Raw genomic sequence first — 21,335 nt, forward strand, 5'->3', positions numbered from 1 at the left:
ACCCAAACCACATGCCTGATGACACTTTTTGAATTGTTGTTGTTGCTGTGAGTGAAACTAGATTCTAGTACATTGGCTTCAACTTGACTTCATCTGAAGTGCTTCTCACTACGTTAGAAATGCATAATGAAAAAAATGGAGTGGGTCCCAGAATACTGTACATGTTAGGGCTAAAGCTGGGTTTCAGGTCTGAAAAGGTTGAAGGCTACTGATCCTTTGCAGGTAGGTCAGAGTTCGATGATGAAGAATAAAACAAATAGCTTGTTTTTCATTATTTTACAATACCCAGAGGCATATGTAATTAATTAATACAGTGGAACCTAGGTTTTAGAATGTAATCTGTTCCGAAAGACCGTACAACTTCCAAAATGTTCAAAAACCAAGGATCAATGGGCGGTTGGCAAAATCGATTGAAAAAAATGAAGAAATGTGCCTCGAAAGCCGTTTGACTTCCAAGGTGCGTTCGAAAAAGGAAGAAATTACTTCCGGGTTTTTGGCACTCGGGTTCCAAATTGTTCAGCTTCCAAGACACTCGAAAACTGAGGTTCCACTGTACAGCAATATTTTTTAAAAATCAAATAAACCAGAACTATGCACTGAGTGGAATCCAAAGTACTGGTTGGTCCTGGGTACCTGAAGATTTGCCTGTCTTCTCCAGGTACCCTTGCTGAGTGGAGTATGGCAGGTGCTTTCTTAAGGAAGGGCATCTCTAGGAAGAATATTCCACACTTGGTGCTCCATCACCAAGAAGGATAGCATCCCTGTCACCACATGCCAGCACTATAACTCAGTGGCTATGAGGCTAATAAATAAAGGGCATAGGCGTGTACAGAACACCTATGCCTTCCCAGTGAGGAAGCTCTGTGTTTAATACAACAGTATTCATTAGTTTTTGTATTATATGATTCCTAGTAATGGTGATGGATGATTAATAAATGTAGATTATATATTGATATTTCTTGATTTTATTTCATTTACATTCCTAAGAAGTGGGGTAGGGGTCGATGACAACTTTATATGCTCGACAAGGGGTCAATGAATGCAGAAGCTTCTGAAACCCTGATGTAGACGATGCTGAGCTTTTTGGGCCAATGACCTAACTCAGCAGAAGTCAACTTTCTACGTTCCTAACCTCTGGAAGGGCAAAGACACCCAGAACAGGGTTACGAAGACCCTAAAGTATGGGCAGGTTCCTGAGAGGAAAGAGGAATATACAGCAATAGGAAAGGAGCATGTCTATAAGACACACACAGCAAGGATGATCCTAGTGTGAGACCACCAAAAGTCGCCCTCCCAGGGTTTGCATAACCACTTCTAACCCCATGGATTTTCTGTCATATTTCCATTGGCACTAGAAGCAACACAATGGAACACAATGGAATTTTTGGTTATTATAGCAAGTTAGTTCTTTTCTTTGGGGATATAAAAATAGGCGGGGGATTAGCTTTTCATATAGTTGAGGGTGGCATGATAGGACCACTATTGCATACTTCTACACACTCATTTCATAAACAATCATATATTTTGTATTCTTATTGGGTTGTGTGTGTTTTTTGCAGCACATGCCATAAGCATTGTCTCCTCTATCATACCACCTTCAGCTCTCTGAAAAATGCCTTGTCTCCAGCCTTAGTAATAGCCTGGAGGCCTAGCATTCGGAACGGTAATTGTCTTAGGTTTTTCTAGGCAATGCAGCATTTAACCTAGTTAGAAGCTGAAAGGAATATTGCCAAGGGAAATAATCCAAGTTTTGGTGGCATTTTCCCTGCCTGAGCCAGTCAGTTAGGAAGGTCATGTGGTTTGAAGCCTTCAGGGGATGCTGTTCTTTTGGCAAGTCTTGCATTTGGATAAGAAGCAAATGAAGTTGCCAAATGGATGCTGGTAATTAGAGAATGCCAGTGGTTTTTTCTTGTTGGGGTGGGAAGTGTGTGCAAGTGCAGGATCCAGCAAGACTTGTTTTAATAGCACCCAATGACCTGAACTCGCAGTATCCAGGTCTCTGTTGAATATGCAGCAGAAGGTGGTTCCTGTGCTGCTACTCCTCCCTCAGTTCTCTGACCTATCACCTGGAGTTGCAAATTGAGTTCCTTGATGCATGTCAGGTGATAGATTTTCCGCAGCCTCCCCCTATTGGATCAGAGGCCCATTTATCATAGCACCCCCAATGCTCTATTCATATTAAAAAATGCAATATAAATTAAACAGTTCTCTAAGCAATATGTGCTTTGAATAATTAGGGTTGGGTTTTTTTTTTTACTATTGACATTTTGGTTATGGTACAATAATAAAATGAGCAGATCATCCGGCCCATTGCCTGTTTAGGGAAGCTTTTAATGTTTGATGTAACATAGTATTTTAATATTCTTTTGGAAGCCGCCCAGAGTGGCTGGGGAAACCCAGCCAGATGGGCGGGGTATAAATAATAAATTATTATTATTATTATTATTATTTGTACCATTCACAGGGTTTCATACGGCTAGTAGTATACGCAATTGTAGTGACAACACAGTGGAAACTCTTGTTTCCATTGTCATTTTCTTCGAGTGTTTCCTTGTGGGTGGGGAATTCTTGCCCTGTGTGAGGTGGAAGCTTTATCAGAGTGGTAGAAGGAACCAGTATCATATTCTGCCCCAGCTAAAGTGTTTCTGATTGCTTGCTGTTTGATTGGATGAATGAATCTGTGATTCTTGTCAGTTATGTGCACCCATTTACATTAGCACAACATGGGGTTCACCTGCCTTGTGTTAGTTCCAATTGTTAAAATTCATGTTCTGAGGAAATCTGGCTTCTCCAGTGTGGTTGTTGTGGTTGGCTTTAGCTTGCACCTTTTGTGTTTCTGGTTATCTGTGAATCATTCTTCTGCATTGAGCATGAGTTTACAGCTACAGTTGTAGTATTTCTCCACTTCAGGATAACAAGTTACATGCTGTAGTTTATTTTCTGATGTTTTCTTTTTAAGTGCCTTTGTAATTTTGACAGCAGATTCAGCTACATTGAAATTGACTATTGTACAGGGAAGTAGTCGCGTTGCGAAATTCCTAATCTTTGGTAAACTGGGGGTTTATTAAATTGATAGCTTGTGGTCCACTATTAAGAATCTCAGCCTGGACTGAGAAGTGTTTCAGTTAAACACGTTGTAAATTTAAACAGGGAAAACAGGTAGAGAAAAATGGGACTCTATGTCGCCAACTGATGGGGCAAAGTTCTATCGTATATAAAAAAGGTAAAGGTAAAGGACCTCTGACTGTTAAGTCCAGTCGCGAACGACTCTGGGGTTGCGGCGCTCATCTCGCTTTACTGGCCAAGGGAGCTGAGGTTTGTCTGCAGTTTTTCCGGGTCATGCGGCCAGCACGACTAAGCCGCTTCTGGTGAAACCAGAGCAGCGCATGGAAACGCCGTTTACCTTCCCACCGGAGCGGTACCTATTTATCTACTTGCACTTTGACGTGCTTTCGAACTGCTAGGTTGGCAGGAGCAGGGACCGAGCAACGGGAGCTAACCCTGTCGCCGGGATTCGAACCGCCGACCTTCTGATCAGCAAGCCCTAGGCTCAGTGCTTTAGACCACAGTGCCACCTGCGTCCCACTCTATCGCATATAAATCACTTTTTCTTTACCAGTCTAGCTGAGTCCAAAGTCTGCCAAGTCTGTAAAGTGGCACATGCCTTTGTCTGTCTCTGGTTACCTTTAGTATCTGGTAGTCTACCCAGTTCCCCAGAACCTGGTATGAAGCAATTACTGCTACATTTTGGAAAGAAATGCATCCTGACCTTCCTTCAAGCCCAATGGCCCAGCTAGCTACAAATTCTGATCTGCACTATTGGATAGCTATAGGGTGCAGTAGGATAGTTTCCTCATCAGAATTGTGGACTTAGATCTAGATAAGCTACCTTACTACAATGTAAATTGTGACATTTCCTTGTATGGTGAACCGCAAGAGCCAATGCACTTTAGATACTATGTCACACAGCGACTATCTGTTTGACATTTCCCTAACTTCATTATCATAAATGGATTTAGTGCCATTTTCATGGATGGTTGTGTTCTCTCTGCCCTTCTCTTTCTCTTCTTTAGGTATTACTTTAGAGTCCAAGCGAAGAATCCCTATGGTTACGGACCTATAAGCTCCTCAATCTCCTACATCACAGAATCAGGTATGGTTTCACCTCCATGCTATGGAATTATGTTCTTGCTTTTAAAAACTTCCATTGATTTCAGAAAATCCCAGACTTTCACTAATTATATTTGTAAAGAACATGACCTGACATTCTTGCAGTGTTCCTCCCTGCTAATGTTTTCCCAACTCTGCCTGAAGCTACAGGGCAGGTTGCCATAGTTGAAAATCTAAAAATACACCATGAAATGTATAGAATAATATTGTTTAAGCCCCCTGAATATAACCAAGTGAGTAGAAAAAGTGCAGGAATCATTGTGATTTTTGGAAGGAATGAAGGAAGACTAGATTTTGATGGAAGAAAGTGGTTAAGGAACAAGTTACTATAGGACCCAATATACAGTATAGGCCCCAATAGTAGAGCGTAGGTGAAGAGAGAATTGAAGAAAAGAGAATTAGCCCCAAAGAAGACAACTGGAGGTGGGATGTATTGTAAACAAGGTTGCATTTCAAGGTCATGTTGAGAGTTAACTAAATCTAGCAGCAAAGTCAAAGGAATTAAAGCAGGGGCAGGCATCATGGCGCCTTCCAGTTGTTTTGGACTGCACTCCCATAATTTCTGACCACTGGAAATGCTGGCTGGAACTGATGGGCATCATGTTGGCTACCCCCGAATTAAACCATGCATGTGTTTGGAATTTCTGCCAAAGAATCAAAGCTCAAGAGTCAACCTTTATGGTAAATATGGGTCAGTCAGTACATTTGATGGCTGCCATTATCCCACCTCTGTGCTAATCCCACAGACAGGAAGTGCTCACATTAGGTTTCTGGATGTGTGAACCAGCTCTATCTTTTGAAATAGAAAAGATGGAGACAGGGCGGATGGAGACAGGCTTGTTGGGCAGGCAATAAAGCAGAGAACAGGGACAAAGAAGACCCAGGAGCAAGATAATTTGGTGGTATGGGGGATCAGAAGAGAAAGGAATCTCCCGGGATCATTCAAAAGCATGTGGCTAATTCATAGATTATTCCTCCTGATTGCATGCTGACAAAAGGTGTAAGCATGCATAGAAAAGTAAAGCATGCTTTTCAGCAGGTGATAGAAGCAGTAGCTTGTACAATCCAGAGGTTCAGCATGAACCTTGCAGAATCAAGATGACATGTCAGGGTTCCAATCATCCTCTGCCAAATGGGAGGAAGTAGGTCATGGAGCTTTTTCCATTTCTAGTAGAGGAAGCCAACTCTTAACTAACATTTCTGGCCTTGTGCAGGCCAATTGTCTTCAGAGCTGCCTGATGTGAACTTGGATATCATTGCCCTGAGAATTGGGAGGTTAAATTAAAAAATAAAATAAAAAAAGGATGTTGAGTGTGCCTTTGCTAAATTGGCGAGACACTTAAAATTAGTTTTTTAATTGTGAGCAGCTGAGCAGCTGGAGGTAATTGTCTGGAAGGAATATGGGAAACAATTTTCCATTTCAATTTTTTACTCTTTTGGTTGAAGCTTGTTCCCGTTTCATAATGGTGATATTTCTTTGACAAGGCTTTATAAAAAGGTTTTTTTCTTTTAAAGCATAGTTAAATATTTTATTTCTTTTATTTTTGCTGAGATGGTTGCTCAAAGGCCAGCCAGCACAGTTAAACATCAAAATACAATGTGTTGATCCCTTAACAAACTCAGGATAATCACTGGCCATTACTGCCACAGACTTGGGCCCTCCAATAAGTTGCTTTTTATTCCCGTTCACCCCCTAAACCTGATTCTAGAGTTCTTGCCATATAAGTTATAGGCACTTTTAGCTATCAAAATGGTATTCTTGAAAGTTAAAAAAGTCAAAATCAAGTAAAGCGTTTTATATAATGGATTTATAGGAGGGCTGTAACATTTAAATGATTAATAGTTCAGTCCTGTACTTGTCTACTTAGAAGAAGGTCCTATTGAGTTCAGTGGGACTTACCCCCTGGTAGGTGGATTGCTGCCTTAATCAGGTAGAATTTTAAAAAATAAATACTAAAAGATGTTGCTGATTAACTAGGCAGTATATTTTTAAAGCACATAATTTTTAATACAAGTAGGTATAGAAACTGAAGGTGGCAAGCACGCCCTTAAAAACGATGTCCCTCCTTTTCTCTTACATTGGAGGGAATGTCTGTTCTTAGATACAGTGGTACCTCGGGTTACATACGCTTCAGGTTACATATGCTTCAGGTTACACACTCCGCTAACCCAGAAATAGTGCTTCAGGTTAAGAACTTTGCTTCAGGATGAGAACAGAAATCGGGCTCCGGCGGCGCGGCAGCAGCAGGAGGCCCCATTAGCTAAAGTGGTGCGTCAGGTTAAGAACAGTTTCAGGTTAAGAACGGACCTCCAGAACGAATTAAGTACTTAACCTGAGGTATCACTGTAGTGTCCACCGCAACACATGTATGCAGCATCCAAAAGCAATGCTTCTTGCTTCAGAATCACTGATTTTGCTCATGCAGACTTAATAGAGCAATTACCGTATTTTTCTGTGTATAAGACAATATTTTCCCCCAAAATTTTTAGGTTTAGAATTGGAGGTCGTCTTATACAGGGAATGCTGCAATTAAATATATAAATAAATACATGCTGCCATCCATATTTTCCCCCTCCCCCCCAGCCTCCCCTCACTATTGGCCTCAAACTCTGGTCTGGTACTCCCCCCCCCCCAGCAGCCCCCACTCTGGGCATTGTCCCTTCCACCTGGTTCCCTCAGCCGCCCCCTGGCTACCCAGACCCCCCATTCCCCAAGCGCACTCACTCAGGCAGCTCTGGCAGTCGCAGCTCCTCGATCAGCATTTGCATCTGCCGGCGCTTGTGGAGTAAATACGGTACATACCATAAATACTGAGATGAAAGTGCAACACACAGTCTGGAGAGCTGGAGCTGCAGCTACAGTGGAGTTGCACTGAGCTGACAGGAGCAGCCGCCATTACACAGCTTGCCTCACTGTTTGATGTTTAAATATATGGTACTAAATATACCAGTGTTTTGAATATTTAATAAAATATCAAAGTTGTTCTGTTTGGTGTTTAAAATATTTATTTCTTAATTTTGGGCTTAAAAAAAAAGGGGGTTGTCTTATACATGGGGGCATCTTATACACGGAAAAATACGGTAACTGATTAATGGACTAGAATTCTTACAATGAACAGTCTTGAGAGTTATGAAATTGGGCAACAGCCAGGTTAGTGTTTTGTTAGTAAGGAATGTGTTGCATTACTTTTTAAAGTGTGTCACAGGAAGGGATGAAAGCATTCCACTTAGTCCTAAGGATAATTTTGTCTTGCTGAAAAGCAGTAGCTAATCACACCACGTATGTGTGGGGCTGTCTGTGTGTTACAGGGCAGCATGATCTAGCCGTGCTATGCCACCTGCTGAATCTGGCAGGCTTGACCCACCACTGCCATCTGCAGATTCGGAAAGGGCTTTATGCACATGCCAATCTATGCACAAGAGCTCCTCCCTACAAGGGGAGAAGGAATCCGGACTGTCTATCCAATCTAGTGCTCACAACACATGGCTAGCAACCAGGAGTGATGGCAAAAAGCAAGGCTAGCCCTCTTTGCACATTCTTTCACATTTTCATGAGAGTAGAGTTTTCTGAATGGTTCATTCAGAAGCACCACCTTTCCCTGTTTCATATTGTAATTATGTTTCTCTTCATTGATCCCCATTCAGCTCTTTACAGCTTGCTATCATTGCAAAAGTTATTTTCCACGATCATCCCCTGTTGAAATGGCTGGCTCAAATGGTTGGCTAGCTTGACATTTCATGGTTGCCAAGCTACTACTCAACACAACATGGTTTTCTCTACCTTCCCCATGCCGTGCAATTGAAACATTGCCACGTTTCAAAAAAACAAATCCATAATAAACAAATATGCTAATTTCACTCACATAAATGAAAAAAGATGGTTATAAAGGCAAACATAATGTAAATACTTTTTGTAAAAAATAAGGAATATTGCATACTCAACTATTTTTTTGTAGACTGACTTGCGTGGGAGTATTTTTGCTTTCAAAATAAACAAGAAAATTAACTTTTGCAACCCACCATTTTTGATGTAGCATTTTGGTTTTTATTTTGGCTTCAGGGGATATAAATCTTCAGTGTAAGCCACTCATGCATTTTCTTGTTCCCTCTTTATAGATAATCCTCTACTTATTGTCAGACCACCGGGTAAGTCTCCTTGCTGTTTTCAGATATTATCTTGTCCTGAGTACTGCAAAAATTAAGGTTGTGACATTGGGCAGCTGACAGAGAAATTTAAAATTATTGACTTCCTTTGAAAGGGAGAGGGGGATATAAGTTTTACGAATAAACAAGAGTGCGGAAAACTGCCCTTTCACCTGATTCTGTTATCTGCTTCCTTTATGCTTTCTGGGGCAGTCAAGTTCTGGAGACAGGATACTGAGTTTTAAAGTTTGGATAGTGCATTGCTGTATGTCCATTTTTAACTGTCTTATATATCCATTTAAATTTATTTATTTAGAACAGCCTTGCATTTATGCACTGGCCTGGTAAGCACAAGTGACAAGGAATTGCATGTGGTTGGGTGGAGAAGGGACAGAGCTCTCTACAGGAGTGGTTTGCATACTAGGGCAGGACCACCCACCCAGTACTCAGATCTTTGCTGTTTACCTGGATCAGCCTGGGATGGGGTTGCGTGTCCTCTGAGCCCAGACATTGCTGCTGCCCCAGCCTGGTCTAGGTAAGCAGCAACAGGGAGTGCAGATCCATCGAACCACACATGCCACTACCAGTGTCCTGTCTCTCCTCTGCACCCAGCATAGAAACCAGGGAGGTTGCTGGAGGTAGGAAGCTTCCTCTCTGACACCTTGCAAAGATGTGCATTAGTAATAAGAGAAGTTCAGGGGGCTGCTGAAGATGATCTGGAGTTCTGTTCCCCTCCTCTGCCTGCTCCCGGCAGGCTACTAAAAGGTTTTGCAGGCTAGTAACTTTCATGGGATATTTTCAAGGCTGATTAAAAACATATATACCCCACTTTTCACCACACAGTTTGAAGCATTTTGAAAGCTGCTAGATATCCAAAACATCTTTTTGCATAAAAATGGGAAACCTTTTTGAGCTTGAGGGACACCTTCCCTTCTGGGAAACTTCCAAGAGCCACATGCCAGGGTGAGCAGGGCTGGAGGTGAAAGTGGGCAGAGGAACAAAGGTAGTTTACCTTTGTAGACTAGGCTAGTTTCTACATACCCTCTTTCTCCTCTGCCCTGACAAGAAAGTGGCAGTCTCAGAGCTCAAGGACACAATCCAGCTAGGCAAAAATACTCAGGGTTTGAAGCAGGCCACTGAGGGGGTGTGGCCTGGAGAGAATAGGTGTTCTGAGGGCCACATAGATAGGTCTGGAGGGCCACATCCAGCCTCTGACGTTCCCCACACTATCTCTATCTTTTAAGGGACTTTAATGGGAAATGTGAACTAAGATATATTTACATGCAATTATCTGCTACTATTAAGGCTTAAAATTATTATTGGAATGATAATTTACCCCAGAGTTTTGTGCCTGATAACTCAGAGGTGCCAAATAACTCTTCCAAGCAGAACTGAACGTATAATGAAAACCACATGGCATGCTTCACAGCACCAACTATGGCAAAGGATAGCCAGTTTCACTGAGATTTGTTCATGGGGAGACACTATGCTGATGAATAGCAAGGGAATGTTGAGTGCTCTGATTCACATTCATTGTGTAGTTTTCTTTCCACGAACAGTTCATTGTTTTGTCTGCACTGAGAATATTCTGGCTGAAATGCTGGAAAGAATGGCACATGTGAAAAAACTTTTTGGGTACAAAAGAAGTCCCATTAAACTCAAGTCAGTTGTACTGAAGCCCGTCTCAGCCAAACTTAATGAGACTACTCCTGCGTGTTATTCACAAATTTATGTGTGTTTACAGGATTATGGTGTGCTTCTTTTGGAGTCAAAAGAATCGATTAAAGAAAAGACCAAATGTTGCTTTGTCTTTTCTCCTTTTAAAAATGTGGTTCCCATCCCATGGAACAGTTGCCAACAGCATAAGGGAGACAGAGCACAGGGGGAATGCCGTGAAAGCAAGGAAACAACAACTTTCACATTGTAACCTTCCATTGTCCCGTTCGTGGGTAGAGTAGCAGTTATTCTAGAAGCAACATAGATTTTACTGTGTGATCTATTTACAGCTTGTAGCTGAGAATTCTTTTATGTGTTCAGTCTGTGCTGATATTTTTATAGTCTGATCCAACACTTAGGAAGTCTAAGTATTTAGTGCCTATCGCCCGATCAAGTGATTTACTGCAGGTGTGGGGGCTCTGGGGCAGGCACAGGACTCTACCCCCCACATGGACACTGCCCTATTTATTTCAGTCAATGGAGCAGCTCCCTACATAACCCTTTCGTATTCACAAAACTACAATTTACATCTGAAATGATCCGGTTGGCGCTCGGCTGCCTATGTTTACACATCAGAGCTCATGGGACTTTGAATCAGGACAACTGATGTCAGCTTGAGTCTTCACAAATTCTCACAAGCTTATAGAGGTGGTGAACATTAACCCTTTTCAGGCACCCCCCCTCTTGTATGATTACATGAGAAGGAGGCAGGGGCACTTGCTAGCTCCACTCCCTCTGTTGCGTTCTTGTTGCCCAGTCTCTGCACCTCTTTCTGTAAGGGCAGCTTCTGCAGTGGAGATAACATGCTTTGCTTGTATGAGATTTCTTTGCATTATATTTATCCATTTGTTTATTAGAATGATACACCACCCTTTATCCGAATATCACAGGGTGGTTCACAACATAAAAATACAAAATGAGAACACAAAATACACAATGGAATGAAAATGAAAACAAACCAGTAGCCCCTCCTCCCAGAAATACATTTAAAAGGCCATCGTACCCAGCATGCTCCCCACAAGGTCCCCTTATAGCACATGAACTGGGCAGCAAAGACATAAGAGAAGGGAGGAGGTCATAGAGCAGGCGAGGGTCAATCCTTGAATAGGGCCTTTGAATGCATACTGAAGTAGTTTCCTGATCCATGGTGCCCTGATTGTGGTTACTGCCTTACCAGCAGTGGCAGATGTCGTGGTGAGGCTGTGTTGCTCACTTGACCTCTGTTAGCATGCTAGGACAGGAAGGGATGTGGTGGCAAGCTGACTAGGTACCAGTGGCACAGTGGAGCCATTCAGGCACTCCTGCTGGTAAGCTTCCACCATGCCACTACTGTGCCCCTTCCAATCCCAGTGTGCTGCAGCAACTCAGCCAGGTGGCGGTCAGGTAAGCAGTGCATTCCCACCATACCAGCCACCACAGCTTGTCGCCACTCAGATCACTTTGAGACCTTTTGCAGTGGTATAGACTATAGACAGCCACGGGAAAGGAACCAGGGACCCACTCCCTCATTTGGAAGCATCATCATAATACAAGGGTCGTATGAGATTGCCTTTTTAAATCCAAGTGCTTCTGTATAACCAGATAGTGGATTGGGCTGTCAATAAGTGGCGGCATTTACTTATTGCCACCACATAGTTTGAAATGGCTAACAACAGTTGCTGTTCAGAAAAGACCTACTTGGCTTTCTTGCTTTTGTGCAATCTGTTTTGATTTAATGTTAGCTTTAGGGGAGGGGGAACAAAACAGAATTTCAGTTCAGAAAAAAAACCCCTCAAAAGTGCTTATGTTTCTAGTCTCATTTTAAAATATCAAGTTAACAGATAATAATGCACACCGAAGTCAATAACCCTTTTATGATTTGTTGGCTTTAGCTTTCTTCATTTCCTTTTTCTTTTTAAAAATAAATACAGAACCACAAAAATAAAGTAGTGCTTAAATATTTGTTTTGATGAGAAATCATCTTTAAAATGCCCGTTGCTGCAGCTATCCTAACAGTATTATTTTACAGCTGTCCTGGATTTCAAACACATTAAACTGTATTAAGATTATAATGTTAATATACTTAAAAAAGTTAAAAGCATTGGGTGGTAATGTTGGACACACCATTCTGTTAAGTACCAAGGAAACAAAGCACATCCCAATTTCACTAACACAATGACATGATGCTATATTACAATATACTATTACTTCATTCTAAGATATTGACAACTGCCCTGAAGGCTCGGTGGAGAATATCAGGTTTATGCCATTTGTGACTTGGGCTACAGTCCTAAACATATTTAATTGTAAGTCAGCTCCATTAGGTAAAATCAAGAGACTTCCAAGAAAATGTCTTTAGGAATGGATTCATATGTTGGTTATGAAGACTTTTTATGGCCTCTGAAAATAGAACATCAATTAAGATATGATGGTTAACATAAACAAGCTAAGAAACTTGATAATGGAACTTTTAAGTCTGTTACTTTAACTCTTTTCTTAGGTGGTGAACCAATCTGGATCCCATTCAGTTTTAAATATGACCCCACATATTCCGAATGCAGTGGCAAGCAATATGTGAAACGGACATGGTACAGAAAATTTGTAGGTGTTGTTCTTTGCAATTCATTGAGATACAAGATTTACCTCAGCGATGACCTAAGAGGTATGTATCTGGGTCAACAGAATTATGGCTGAGCCAAAATTCCATATTTTGTGTGAACATTGCTGCTGGTAAACCCCCATCCCTCCAACATATCAAGAATTTATCCTTTCCTAGAAATTGGTAGGGAAATGCTGCCCCACTTTTGCAGGGGAGGGTGATTTTTAGGTTATTGGAGGAATTGAGTGTGGTAAAAAGAAGCCGTGCTTAAGACTTTTTCAAATGGGGTTTTGCATATGAAGTGTGCATGAAGTGTGGCTGGCCATTCTTGCTCTGTGTGTGCTTACATTGGGGTAACTGTGGTTGATGATTTGGGGTCTTACTTAAAAGTGAAATAGTGTCTAGGCGTGTGGATGTTGTGACTTCTGTCTCCAGCCTGATTTAGAGCCTTCCATTTGCATCCTATGGAGCCTTAGCTGTAACCTAAAAGATATAAAGTACTGCCCAAGTTGGTTGATTGGGTGTTTCTACCCCAAAATCTCTGCCCTCAGATTTACAATCCAAAAGACGTGACACAAAAGGAAAAGGGAGGAAGTGGTGGGGAAGCAAGCTCAGACACCAGTTTGCAAAGTTTTGACATATGTAGCATGAGAGAAAATACTAAAAATGCATATTTTGAGAGGGAAATGCACTTAAAATGCATATTTGAATGTGCTTTTTGTGCAGATTTAGAATATTTATAGCAGAAATAAAAAGACTTATGAGGGAACACATGCAAAAATGACTGGGGCCAGAAATTCATAGGTTCATCCAATCCTAGTTGAATCGCTAAAGCTCAGTTCAATTTTCTAAGCCAACTTCAGTATTGCTCCCCCTGCTCTGAAGTGTGTGCTTCCCTCTTCTGATGAGAATATGCTTCTACTTCACAATAATGTGCATTCTTAATTGTTGGTGTCCATCTGTCTTCGGAGACAATGGAGGAGTGCTCCTTTGGGGGTGAAGTCAAGCTGTTGGACAGTTGCAGTGCCTGCTGTGGCTGTAGAGACTGGTATGGGAGAGACATGTTTTGTTGTAGCTGGGGCAGATGAAGACGTCCAGTTGTGTTGTTGCAGATACACCATGGCGTTTCTTCTTTCTGCGCTACTCCCAGCGGACATTCCTTCTCTGGTCACTGCATTCTTAATTACACTTTTTAAATCACTCCTTCTTTAGTTCATTCTACCACTGTGCTGGTAGCTGCTTTAAGAGGCAAAGCTTTCCCATTGCATTAAGTGCAATTAGTTGATGTGCATTCTTAATTGTACATCAACTAATTGCACTTAATGCAATGAGAAGGGAGTCTTTGCCTCTGAAAGCAGCTACCAGCACAGTGGCAAAATGAACTCAAAAAAGGAGAAGACACGAGATCTTCAAGTGGGATTCTCAGCCAATAGTAGACATAAAAATCTGTTTTACTGACTTCAGGAATGTTGGCGAGGACCACTGGCTTCCTTTCATACTGTGCCAGTGGATTCTTTTACCATAACGCTCCTATTATTTCAGCTATATTCAAAAATAGCAAATAAGCCCACTTTTGAGACCTGCACCCTTCATTTCTAGATTAGCATTACTTCTGTCTGAGCCCTTTCTTGCCCTCTCATTAGACCGAAAATTCAACTGTAATCTGTTGCTTAGGCAAACTATTTAAACCAGAGACATTCTAAAACCCTTAAATGTCTGGATGAGGGTGCCTGGATGAGGATGTATGGACTTTTGGACTGACATTTTAAAGCACTTCCTCACCTTTAATTTTTGAGTGCAGATAGAATTTTTGTCTTTGCTAAATTTAAACAGAGCTGGCCCCAAACTTGAAAGTCTGATGCCTTTGCCCGCCTCAGTAGAGTCTGCTGATATTTCATCTTTACAACCCAGAGATACTCAGGTTTGAGTAACCTGGTTAAGTGTATCGCTCCAATCTAAAAGAGCTCAACAGGGAACAACCCCCATCCATTTTCAAATGTTTTCAGATGCCTCTTCTTGCGCACGACCCTCTGCCCTTGCTGAGTTGCAGCAGTTGCAAGTTCTAACCCCATGTGCAACTTTTTCAGATACGTTTTACAGCATCGGGGATAGCTGGGGAAGAGGTGAAGATCATTGCCAGTTTGTGGATTCACACTTGGATGGAAGAACAGGGCCACAGTCATATGTAGAAGCCCTGCCTCCAATTCAAGGTAAAAAAGAAAGCAAAATTGGTAGTATGGAGTACCAGAAATCTACATTACACACCAGTGGTGGAATGGACTGTAGGCAGCTTGCAGATTACAGGTGCTCAGCATTAATGATTCTCAACAAACTCACATATTGCAGTTGCAAGCAAAGCAATCATCACACAAATGCATTGAATTGATTCTGCGCTATAAATTGTCTGCTCACCTTTGATGGGTTTTGAGGCACAGGTTGTGAGAATGGTGGTGTTTTTATAACCCTTTTGTTCTGAGGGCAGAAAATGCAGAAGTCACAGGATCATGCTGTGCTTTGCAATCTAAGCAAGGGCAGCTAATCCAGATGTGCCTGGTCGCTGGCTCTAAAAAGCAGAAATATGAGACACAAGGAAAGTATGGAACTGGCACAGTGATCAGATAGAACACCACATGTGTGGAAAACAATGTTGGGAAGTCTGCTAATGCTTTAAGCAGCCACTTTTTCTTTACAAATAGCTTTTTTGATGTTGCTTTTACCCTGATACCTTTGACTTCTGTTTGAATTGTGAGTGCTGATATCCAGCCTCCCTCATTTTCCTTACTCCTCTATGGAAAACTAAAGTCCTTTCCTAGGTAAGCATATTTTGGGGACCTTACTTATCCAAATGACCCCAAATTATTCTGGGGCATCCTTACACCTTGCCACAAAGAGATGCATATGCTGTAGGGAAATCTCATTTTCCCAGCACTCAAATTGCATGGACAAAAAGTTATTTTTTCTCCAGCTAGCACAGTCATAGCCACGCAGAATGCAGTTAGCATCATCACAAGTAACTGAACTTCTTCAGCCTGTCAAATTCAGGAAACGACATGGCTGGATCTTCCCATGCCACTCTTGTTCTTGCTTTGTGAAGTATGAAGTACCAGTTTCTGTGCCACAACACTGGGAGATGCAGGAAACCCGACATATGGAGCAATATGTGCAGAACAAAGCTGGGTATTGGGTGTGAATAAATTGTAGGTCTAGAAACAGTACTGATTACCCAAGAGGAAGGGGACTCTTTCTATTGGGCATCTAAGGTGCTTCTTGGAACAGTTACGTATCCTTTTCTATGCAACTGTTTCAAGAATGCCCAACAGAAAGTTGTGTGCCATATGCAATAATACAATGGCAATCAGTGAGGCATTTGAGGTGATTTCCCAGACAGCAGGATTAGACCACACTTTACCATAACATTCCTATGTCATGAAATTCTACTCAATGTTGATCCAGATCAGAACTCCAACTTATAGTTAGCAGAGCAAAAACTTAAGTACGTTGCAGGACCCCCCAAAATAGACCAGAGGCAATTATATTTCATCCAGCAGAGCTTTACTGCCACTGAAGGCAAATGAGCATAATGGTCACAAATCCAATACATTCAGGATTAGCACTGTCGATAAGAAATCCAGTTGCAGCAGACTCAACTTAAACTTACAATAACTTAGAATAAATCTAAACCTTACAGAACACCACACCAGAAGGAAAGAGAGATAGAAAGTGAAACCCAGGATCCTTCTGGCCTCACTATTATAGTCAGCATGATCTTGACTGAAAGAGATAACAGAACCAGTTTAAGCCAGCTGTACTCAGCTTCTCTGAAGGAATAACCCAAACACTATGAACCTTCAGCTTGTTTCTTTCAGACAGTGATGCTTCCAGAACCCTCTTGAATTAATTAGAATAGGAAAGCTCTCTACACATCAGATCAGTACTTTCTGCACTAAGAAATGCAAACTGACATCCTATGATGATGGTGCTAAGATACTAAATGCCGTTATTTTGACTCCTACAGGTTATTATCGCCAATATCGGCAAGAGCCTGTATCGTTTGGACGCATTGGGTACATGACGCCTTACTACTATGTGGGCTGGTATGAGTGTGGTGTGCCTATTCCAGGGAAATGGTAACTGTGTCGAGGTCTTCCTGCAATGATTTAGCGCAGTCCAGCCAGCAGTGCCTTTTGAATGACTGTCATTGGAGGACTCTGAGCAGTTGGTTTGGCAAAGAAAGGATAAAACTGAAACACGGAAAGGATGGAACTAGTGAAGAGTCGACGATAGACGCGGATGAAACTCCATGTTGTGTAGACTTTTGTAAACCTAAGTCTATGGTGCTGCTTGATTACTCTGCTTTAGAGCGCAGACAGGAGTCCTGCCTTCCTTCTCCTTGCCTTTAAAAGGCATGGAGATGTATCTACAATGGGTGCTACCTGTGCTCACTGAAACCTCATATACTCGGCTAGCCACGAAAAATCGGAATGGTGATGTATCTTGCAAGGAATGACTTAAGCATGCTTTGCTTGCATTACGGAATGCTAACCACTTTCCACTGCTATTAACGGGATTCTCTGCTGCCTTCCACTGGCAGAGTCTTATGCTTCAGAATGTTGCTATGCAGTCATGCCGTGTTACTTAAATGCCCATGAGAACCGATCAATGTTACTCAAGACTTCTCCTGTGGGTTTGCACATTGCTCCACGATATACCAGGTCACTATGTAAATTCAACTTATAAAAAGCAGCCAACAACCACCAGTACTGTATGCTTGCAGAAGTATTTCTTAGAACTGAGGTTTTCTTGTTGATTTAGATGACTATGTGTATGGGAAGGTTTTATGTAAAAGGTGCTATTAATTAACAAGTCTTCTAAAAAAAAAATCTGTGAAAAATATACTATGCACAATACATTAACCATGTAAAGAACCAGGCTTCTCTTCTTGTGAGTATTGTTGAACTGTAATGATGTTGATGTTTGTATAAAATAGAAGAATTCAGCACCGGGCTCTGAGCAAGTGATGTTTCAATGGGAGTGATTTATTTGGTACATTTATCAATGTGACTAATATCCCAATATGGATGCAGCCCAGCAATATAACAGTGTGTGAATCAAAGCCATGCCCAATGGTCTTTAGAGCTTAAGAGGCAGTGTCACAAATGAGTTAAGCTGAAATACAAAGAAAAGCTGGCCTTACTGGAACCAAATGTGATTTCAGGTGCAATTCCACATTTGCTCAGTTGTATCCAGTGGAAAGCTGCCATTGACAAATGCTTCAAGTGGGGCAATGTTCATTAGGATTGCAGGGGGTGGGGAATGGTTCAGTTCACTCTCCCTGAACACTGTGGCCCCAATCATGCTGTTCCCCCCACCCCTAGTGGTTGTGTCCATTTTCAGACGTGCATATTAAATACAACACATCGTTTAACATAGGGCCCTTCCAAACTTGGGAGTGGCTATAGGCATTATTGCAACCTGGAGCAGTATTCTTGCACTGTAACATAGCAAACGTGGGATTAAAAACAAAAACAAAAACCAAACTGGAACATTTGTGGGGGGGAAAGTTACAGGATTTCAGCAGGGTTGTGCACTGGTTGGGAAAGAAGCAGGATGTCTACCCTGAAACTGCTGCAGGCACAGAAAAGCGTTGAAAGCAGGATTGCAAATAACTGCCCCAATACCAACTTGAGCACAAATCTTTCACAATAAAAAGGATGCCTGGAGGGGTCTGTAATGACCAGTGTAGCCCTCAATGTAGATGATCACGCTGCATGTTTTCTTAAATCCAAGAACGTGGTTTTAGCTAGGTTGAAACGTTTTATTCAGCACAGCTCCAGATGACTCCAACATATAATTGCTCTCCTAAAGCACGTAATAGTATTTGTTAATTGCATTGATTTTGGTTATATCTCTCTGGAGAATGTCTATAGAGCATGAGGTCATGCAACCCATACATCAGAAATGCTTGGACATAAAACTAGTATTTAAATGTTTTATGTGGAACAGGAAAGTGGGTTGGTCATATTTTATTTGAGTACTCAAAAAGAAGGTACTCTGATTTACTGAAACAAAAAGGAGATAAAGCATTCCCTAAGGAAATATATACCATCTCTGCAATGTTGTTATAGTGAAAGCAGCATATACCTCTGCCCTCTACGGACTATGAAATGAAAAGATAGCCCACTCAGTGAGTGGAAAGTTAAATAAGGAACATGCCTTCATGTTATTTTTATTCATCCCAATATAACCTGCTCTATACAGTAAAATCTATGCAGTAAAAACAAACAAACAAATGGACAACGTATGTTCCCAATACTTTCTTTTCCAAAATAAACTTTATAAGTGTTGACTTTCCACCACACCAAACAATACAAACATGTCCTTAAGCTTGTATATACCATCTTCTCCTTCAGGGCTGTGCCTATTGCCTGCAATAGTGTTCCTCGACCTTGGGTCCCCAGATCTTTCACCATCTCCAGCAGGGGCAGGCTTTGATAATAAGGCACCCTGAGCAAGGACAACATTTGGCATCCCTCCCTAGATGATTCCTCTTGGTACAGTTGCTTTTCTAATGGAGTTTCTCAGTAGGTACTTGGGGGAGGAGTATCGTGAGCCCTTTGTAGGTGTTTATAGAGCACTCATCCTGATTTGTTTACAGAGAGATAAGGTGAGAAGAGGGGAAAGTGCTGTCGCGCATAAGTCCTGCTGGCTGGCTTCCCACAGGCATCTACAGGATGCAGGACTAGATGGGCCATTGGCCAGATCCATGAGACTTCCTCTTATGTTCTTACAGTTAATGAGCATTCATTCTGATTGGTGGGAAGGTTAGGTAATGGGTCAAAACAAGCATCATCCCACACTTTCCTCTATCTGTCTCTCTGTCTCTGTGTGTTCGTGTTCTCCCTTTCCATATTGCAAGACCTCCCTATGAGCTATGTATGCACAACCTGAACTTGCTGGTATTTGATTGAATCTCACTGGAAAATAGCAACAATTGGGAAGCACCCAAAGAGTTTTAGTAGCTGAAGCCAATGCTAGGGGCTCTTTCAGGTCTGGCATCTTTAAGCAACTCCCAAAGACCTACTGATACCCCAGGCCCCCTTTCCCAACAGTTTGATGAGCACTGTATGGCTGTCATTGTGTTGTCCAAAATAACCCACAGAAACCTTATGATCCGTGTGGTAGGACTTACAAATATTCCATCCCCCACCCTGCATTTCCACCTCTTCTGCTTTCCTTCTCTACCGTTTTAAAGAGTTGGACTCTTTCATTTTAGTTTCCTTGAAATGCGGCTTTATCCAAAATGTGACTGAAATGTGAAACTAATTTCTCCAAATATTCGTAATAAACTAAAAGGCAAAGTTATTAGACCTCTCCCATAAACATTTTTCCACTTTGAATTGCTCTAATATGTAATCTGAGATTGTTTTACAAGCTCATGAAGGAATGTTTTTTGATTGTATGTTCTTATTTGTATCCAAGAATCTTTCAGAGTTGGATAGTCAAGCTCTTTGTGTGGGAGTGTTCATTATAATATATTGTCCCCTTTAGGCCAAATTTCATTAGCTGTTGTGCCAGGAAATACATGTTCAGGATCCGACATGATCACTGTGCTAGCATAATGTCCACCACCTGTGGCCAAGCTCAGATGTAAATAACTCAGAACAGCTTTCTGCCATTTATAGAATCATTACAATTATTTACACCCCACCTTTCAGAATACAACTTCTTCAAAGATGGATTGCAAGTAGCACTAAATTACATATTTTAAATATATTAAAAAGCCACCAGGATCTTTCCCACAGAGCACTTGATGGTACATTGTCCTGGCTAGGACAGGGATGGAGTTCAAGTGGCAGAAACCTTGAGGTGGTCTTCTCCATCTCTTTTTCTTGGAATCCTTGTAATAGCTTGATATGATTGCAGCTGTGTAAGGGGTGGGGAGTGGGTCCATGCATCTTGACCTCACTTCCACTATTGCATCCTTTTCAGCCTGCCCACTCCCCAGTCCACATGTTGGCATGCAGAGGTCTGAAGAAGGAAGCCTATGTTAGTAGTGGGGCATGTAGTAGAGCACACTCAATTTCCTGACAGCAGCATCACTGCTATTTACCTGGATGTGGGAGGGGCAATAGGAGGTCCACCATCACAAATCTGGTGCTCCCACCAGTGCGCCCACATTGCTCCAACCTCACTGCTGTTCTGCCCCAGGTAAGCAGCAGTGATACAAGTGTTGGAAGGATGTCTCTGCCCCACCACTGGCTGGTAGGCTTCCTATATGATTTAGGACCTGGGGGGCATCCTGCCCAGTTAGTGCCACCACCCAAAATGCCTTGCTGTTGGTAGGCTTCTACTGAACTTCAAACAGTGAGGACACCTGAAGCAAGACCTGTGAAATTGAATGGAAGGCGATTGTTGATGTACACAGGTCCCAACTCATCTATGGCTTCATAGGGGCGAACAAACACCTTTAACTGTACCTAGAAGTGAATAGGCAACCAGTGCAGGTTAGATAGCAGTGGAATAATATGCTCCAACTGTCTAGTCCTAGACAGCAACTTGGCATCAATATTTTGCACCAGTTAAATTTTTCATTTTCATTTTTAGTTTGGTTCTGCCCTCAAAGAACATGTTACAATAATCAATACAGTTGGAACCATGCTGCATGTCGAGGTGCATGTACTTCATCAGCAGTATTGGATGTATTTCCTAGAGCTGAAAGACTAAACAT

At 41.8% G+C, this 21,335-nt stretch overlaps 1 protein-coding gene across 1 annotated transcript in view; it reads left to right on the forward strand.

Annotated features, from left to right (window-relative positions):
• FNDC1 (fibronectin type III domain containing 1) overlaps window positions 1-17,610 on the forward strand; it is a 100,632-nt gene extending 83,022 nt beyond the window's left edge. Inside the window, exons 15-19 of the mRNA XM_081000026.1 lie at window positions 4,074-4,153; window positions 8,287-8,316; window positions 12,509-12,670; window positions 14,695-14,817; window positions 16,623-17,610. Coding sequence (XP_080856152.1) covers window positions 4,074-4,153; window positions 8,287-8,316; window positions 12,509-12,670; window positions 14,695-14,817; window positions 16,623-16,738 — 511 coding nt within the window. The 3' untranslated portion in view covers window positions 16,739-17,610. The remainder of the gene's footprint in view (window positions 1-4,073; window positions 4,154-8,286; window positions 8,317-12,508; window positions 12,671-14,694; window positions 14,818-16,622) is intronic.
• The last annotated feature ends 3,725 nt before the right edge of the window (window positions 17,611-21,335 follow it).

Source organism: Podarcis pityusensis (genome assembly GCF_964106645.2).
Source record: "Podarcis pityusensis genome assembly, chromosome: 3".
Classification (NCBI taxonomy): domain Eukaryota; kingdom Metazoa; phylum Chordata; class Lepidosauria; order Squamata; family Lacertidae; genus Podarcis; species Podarcis pityusensis.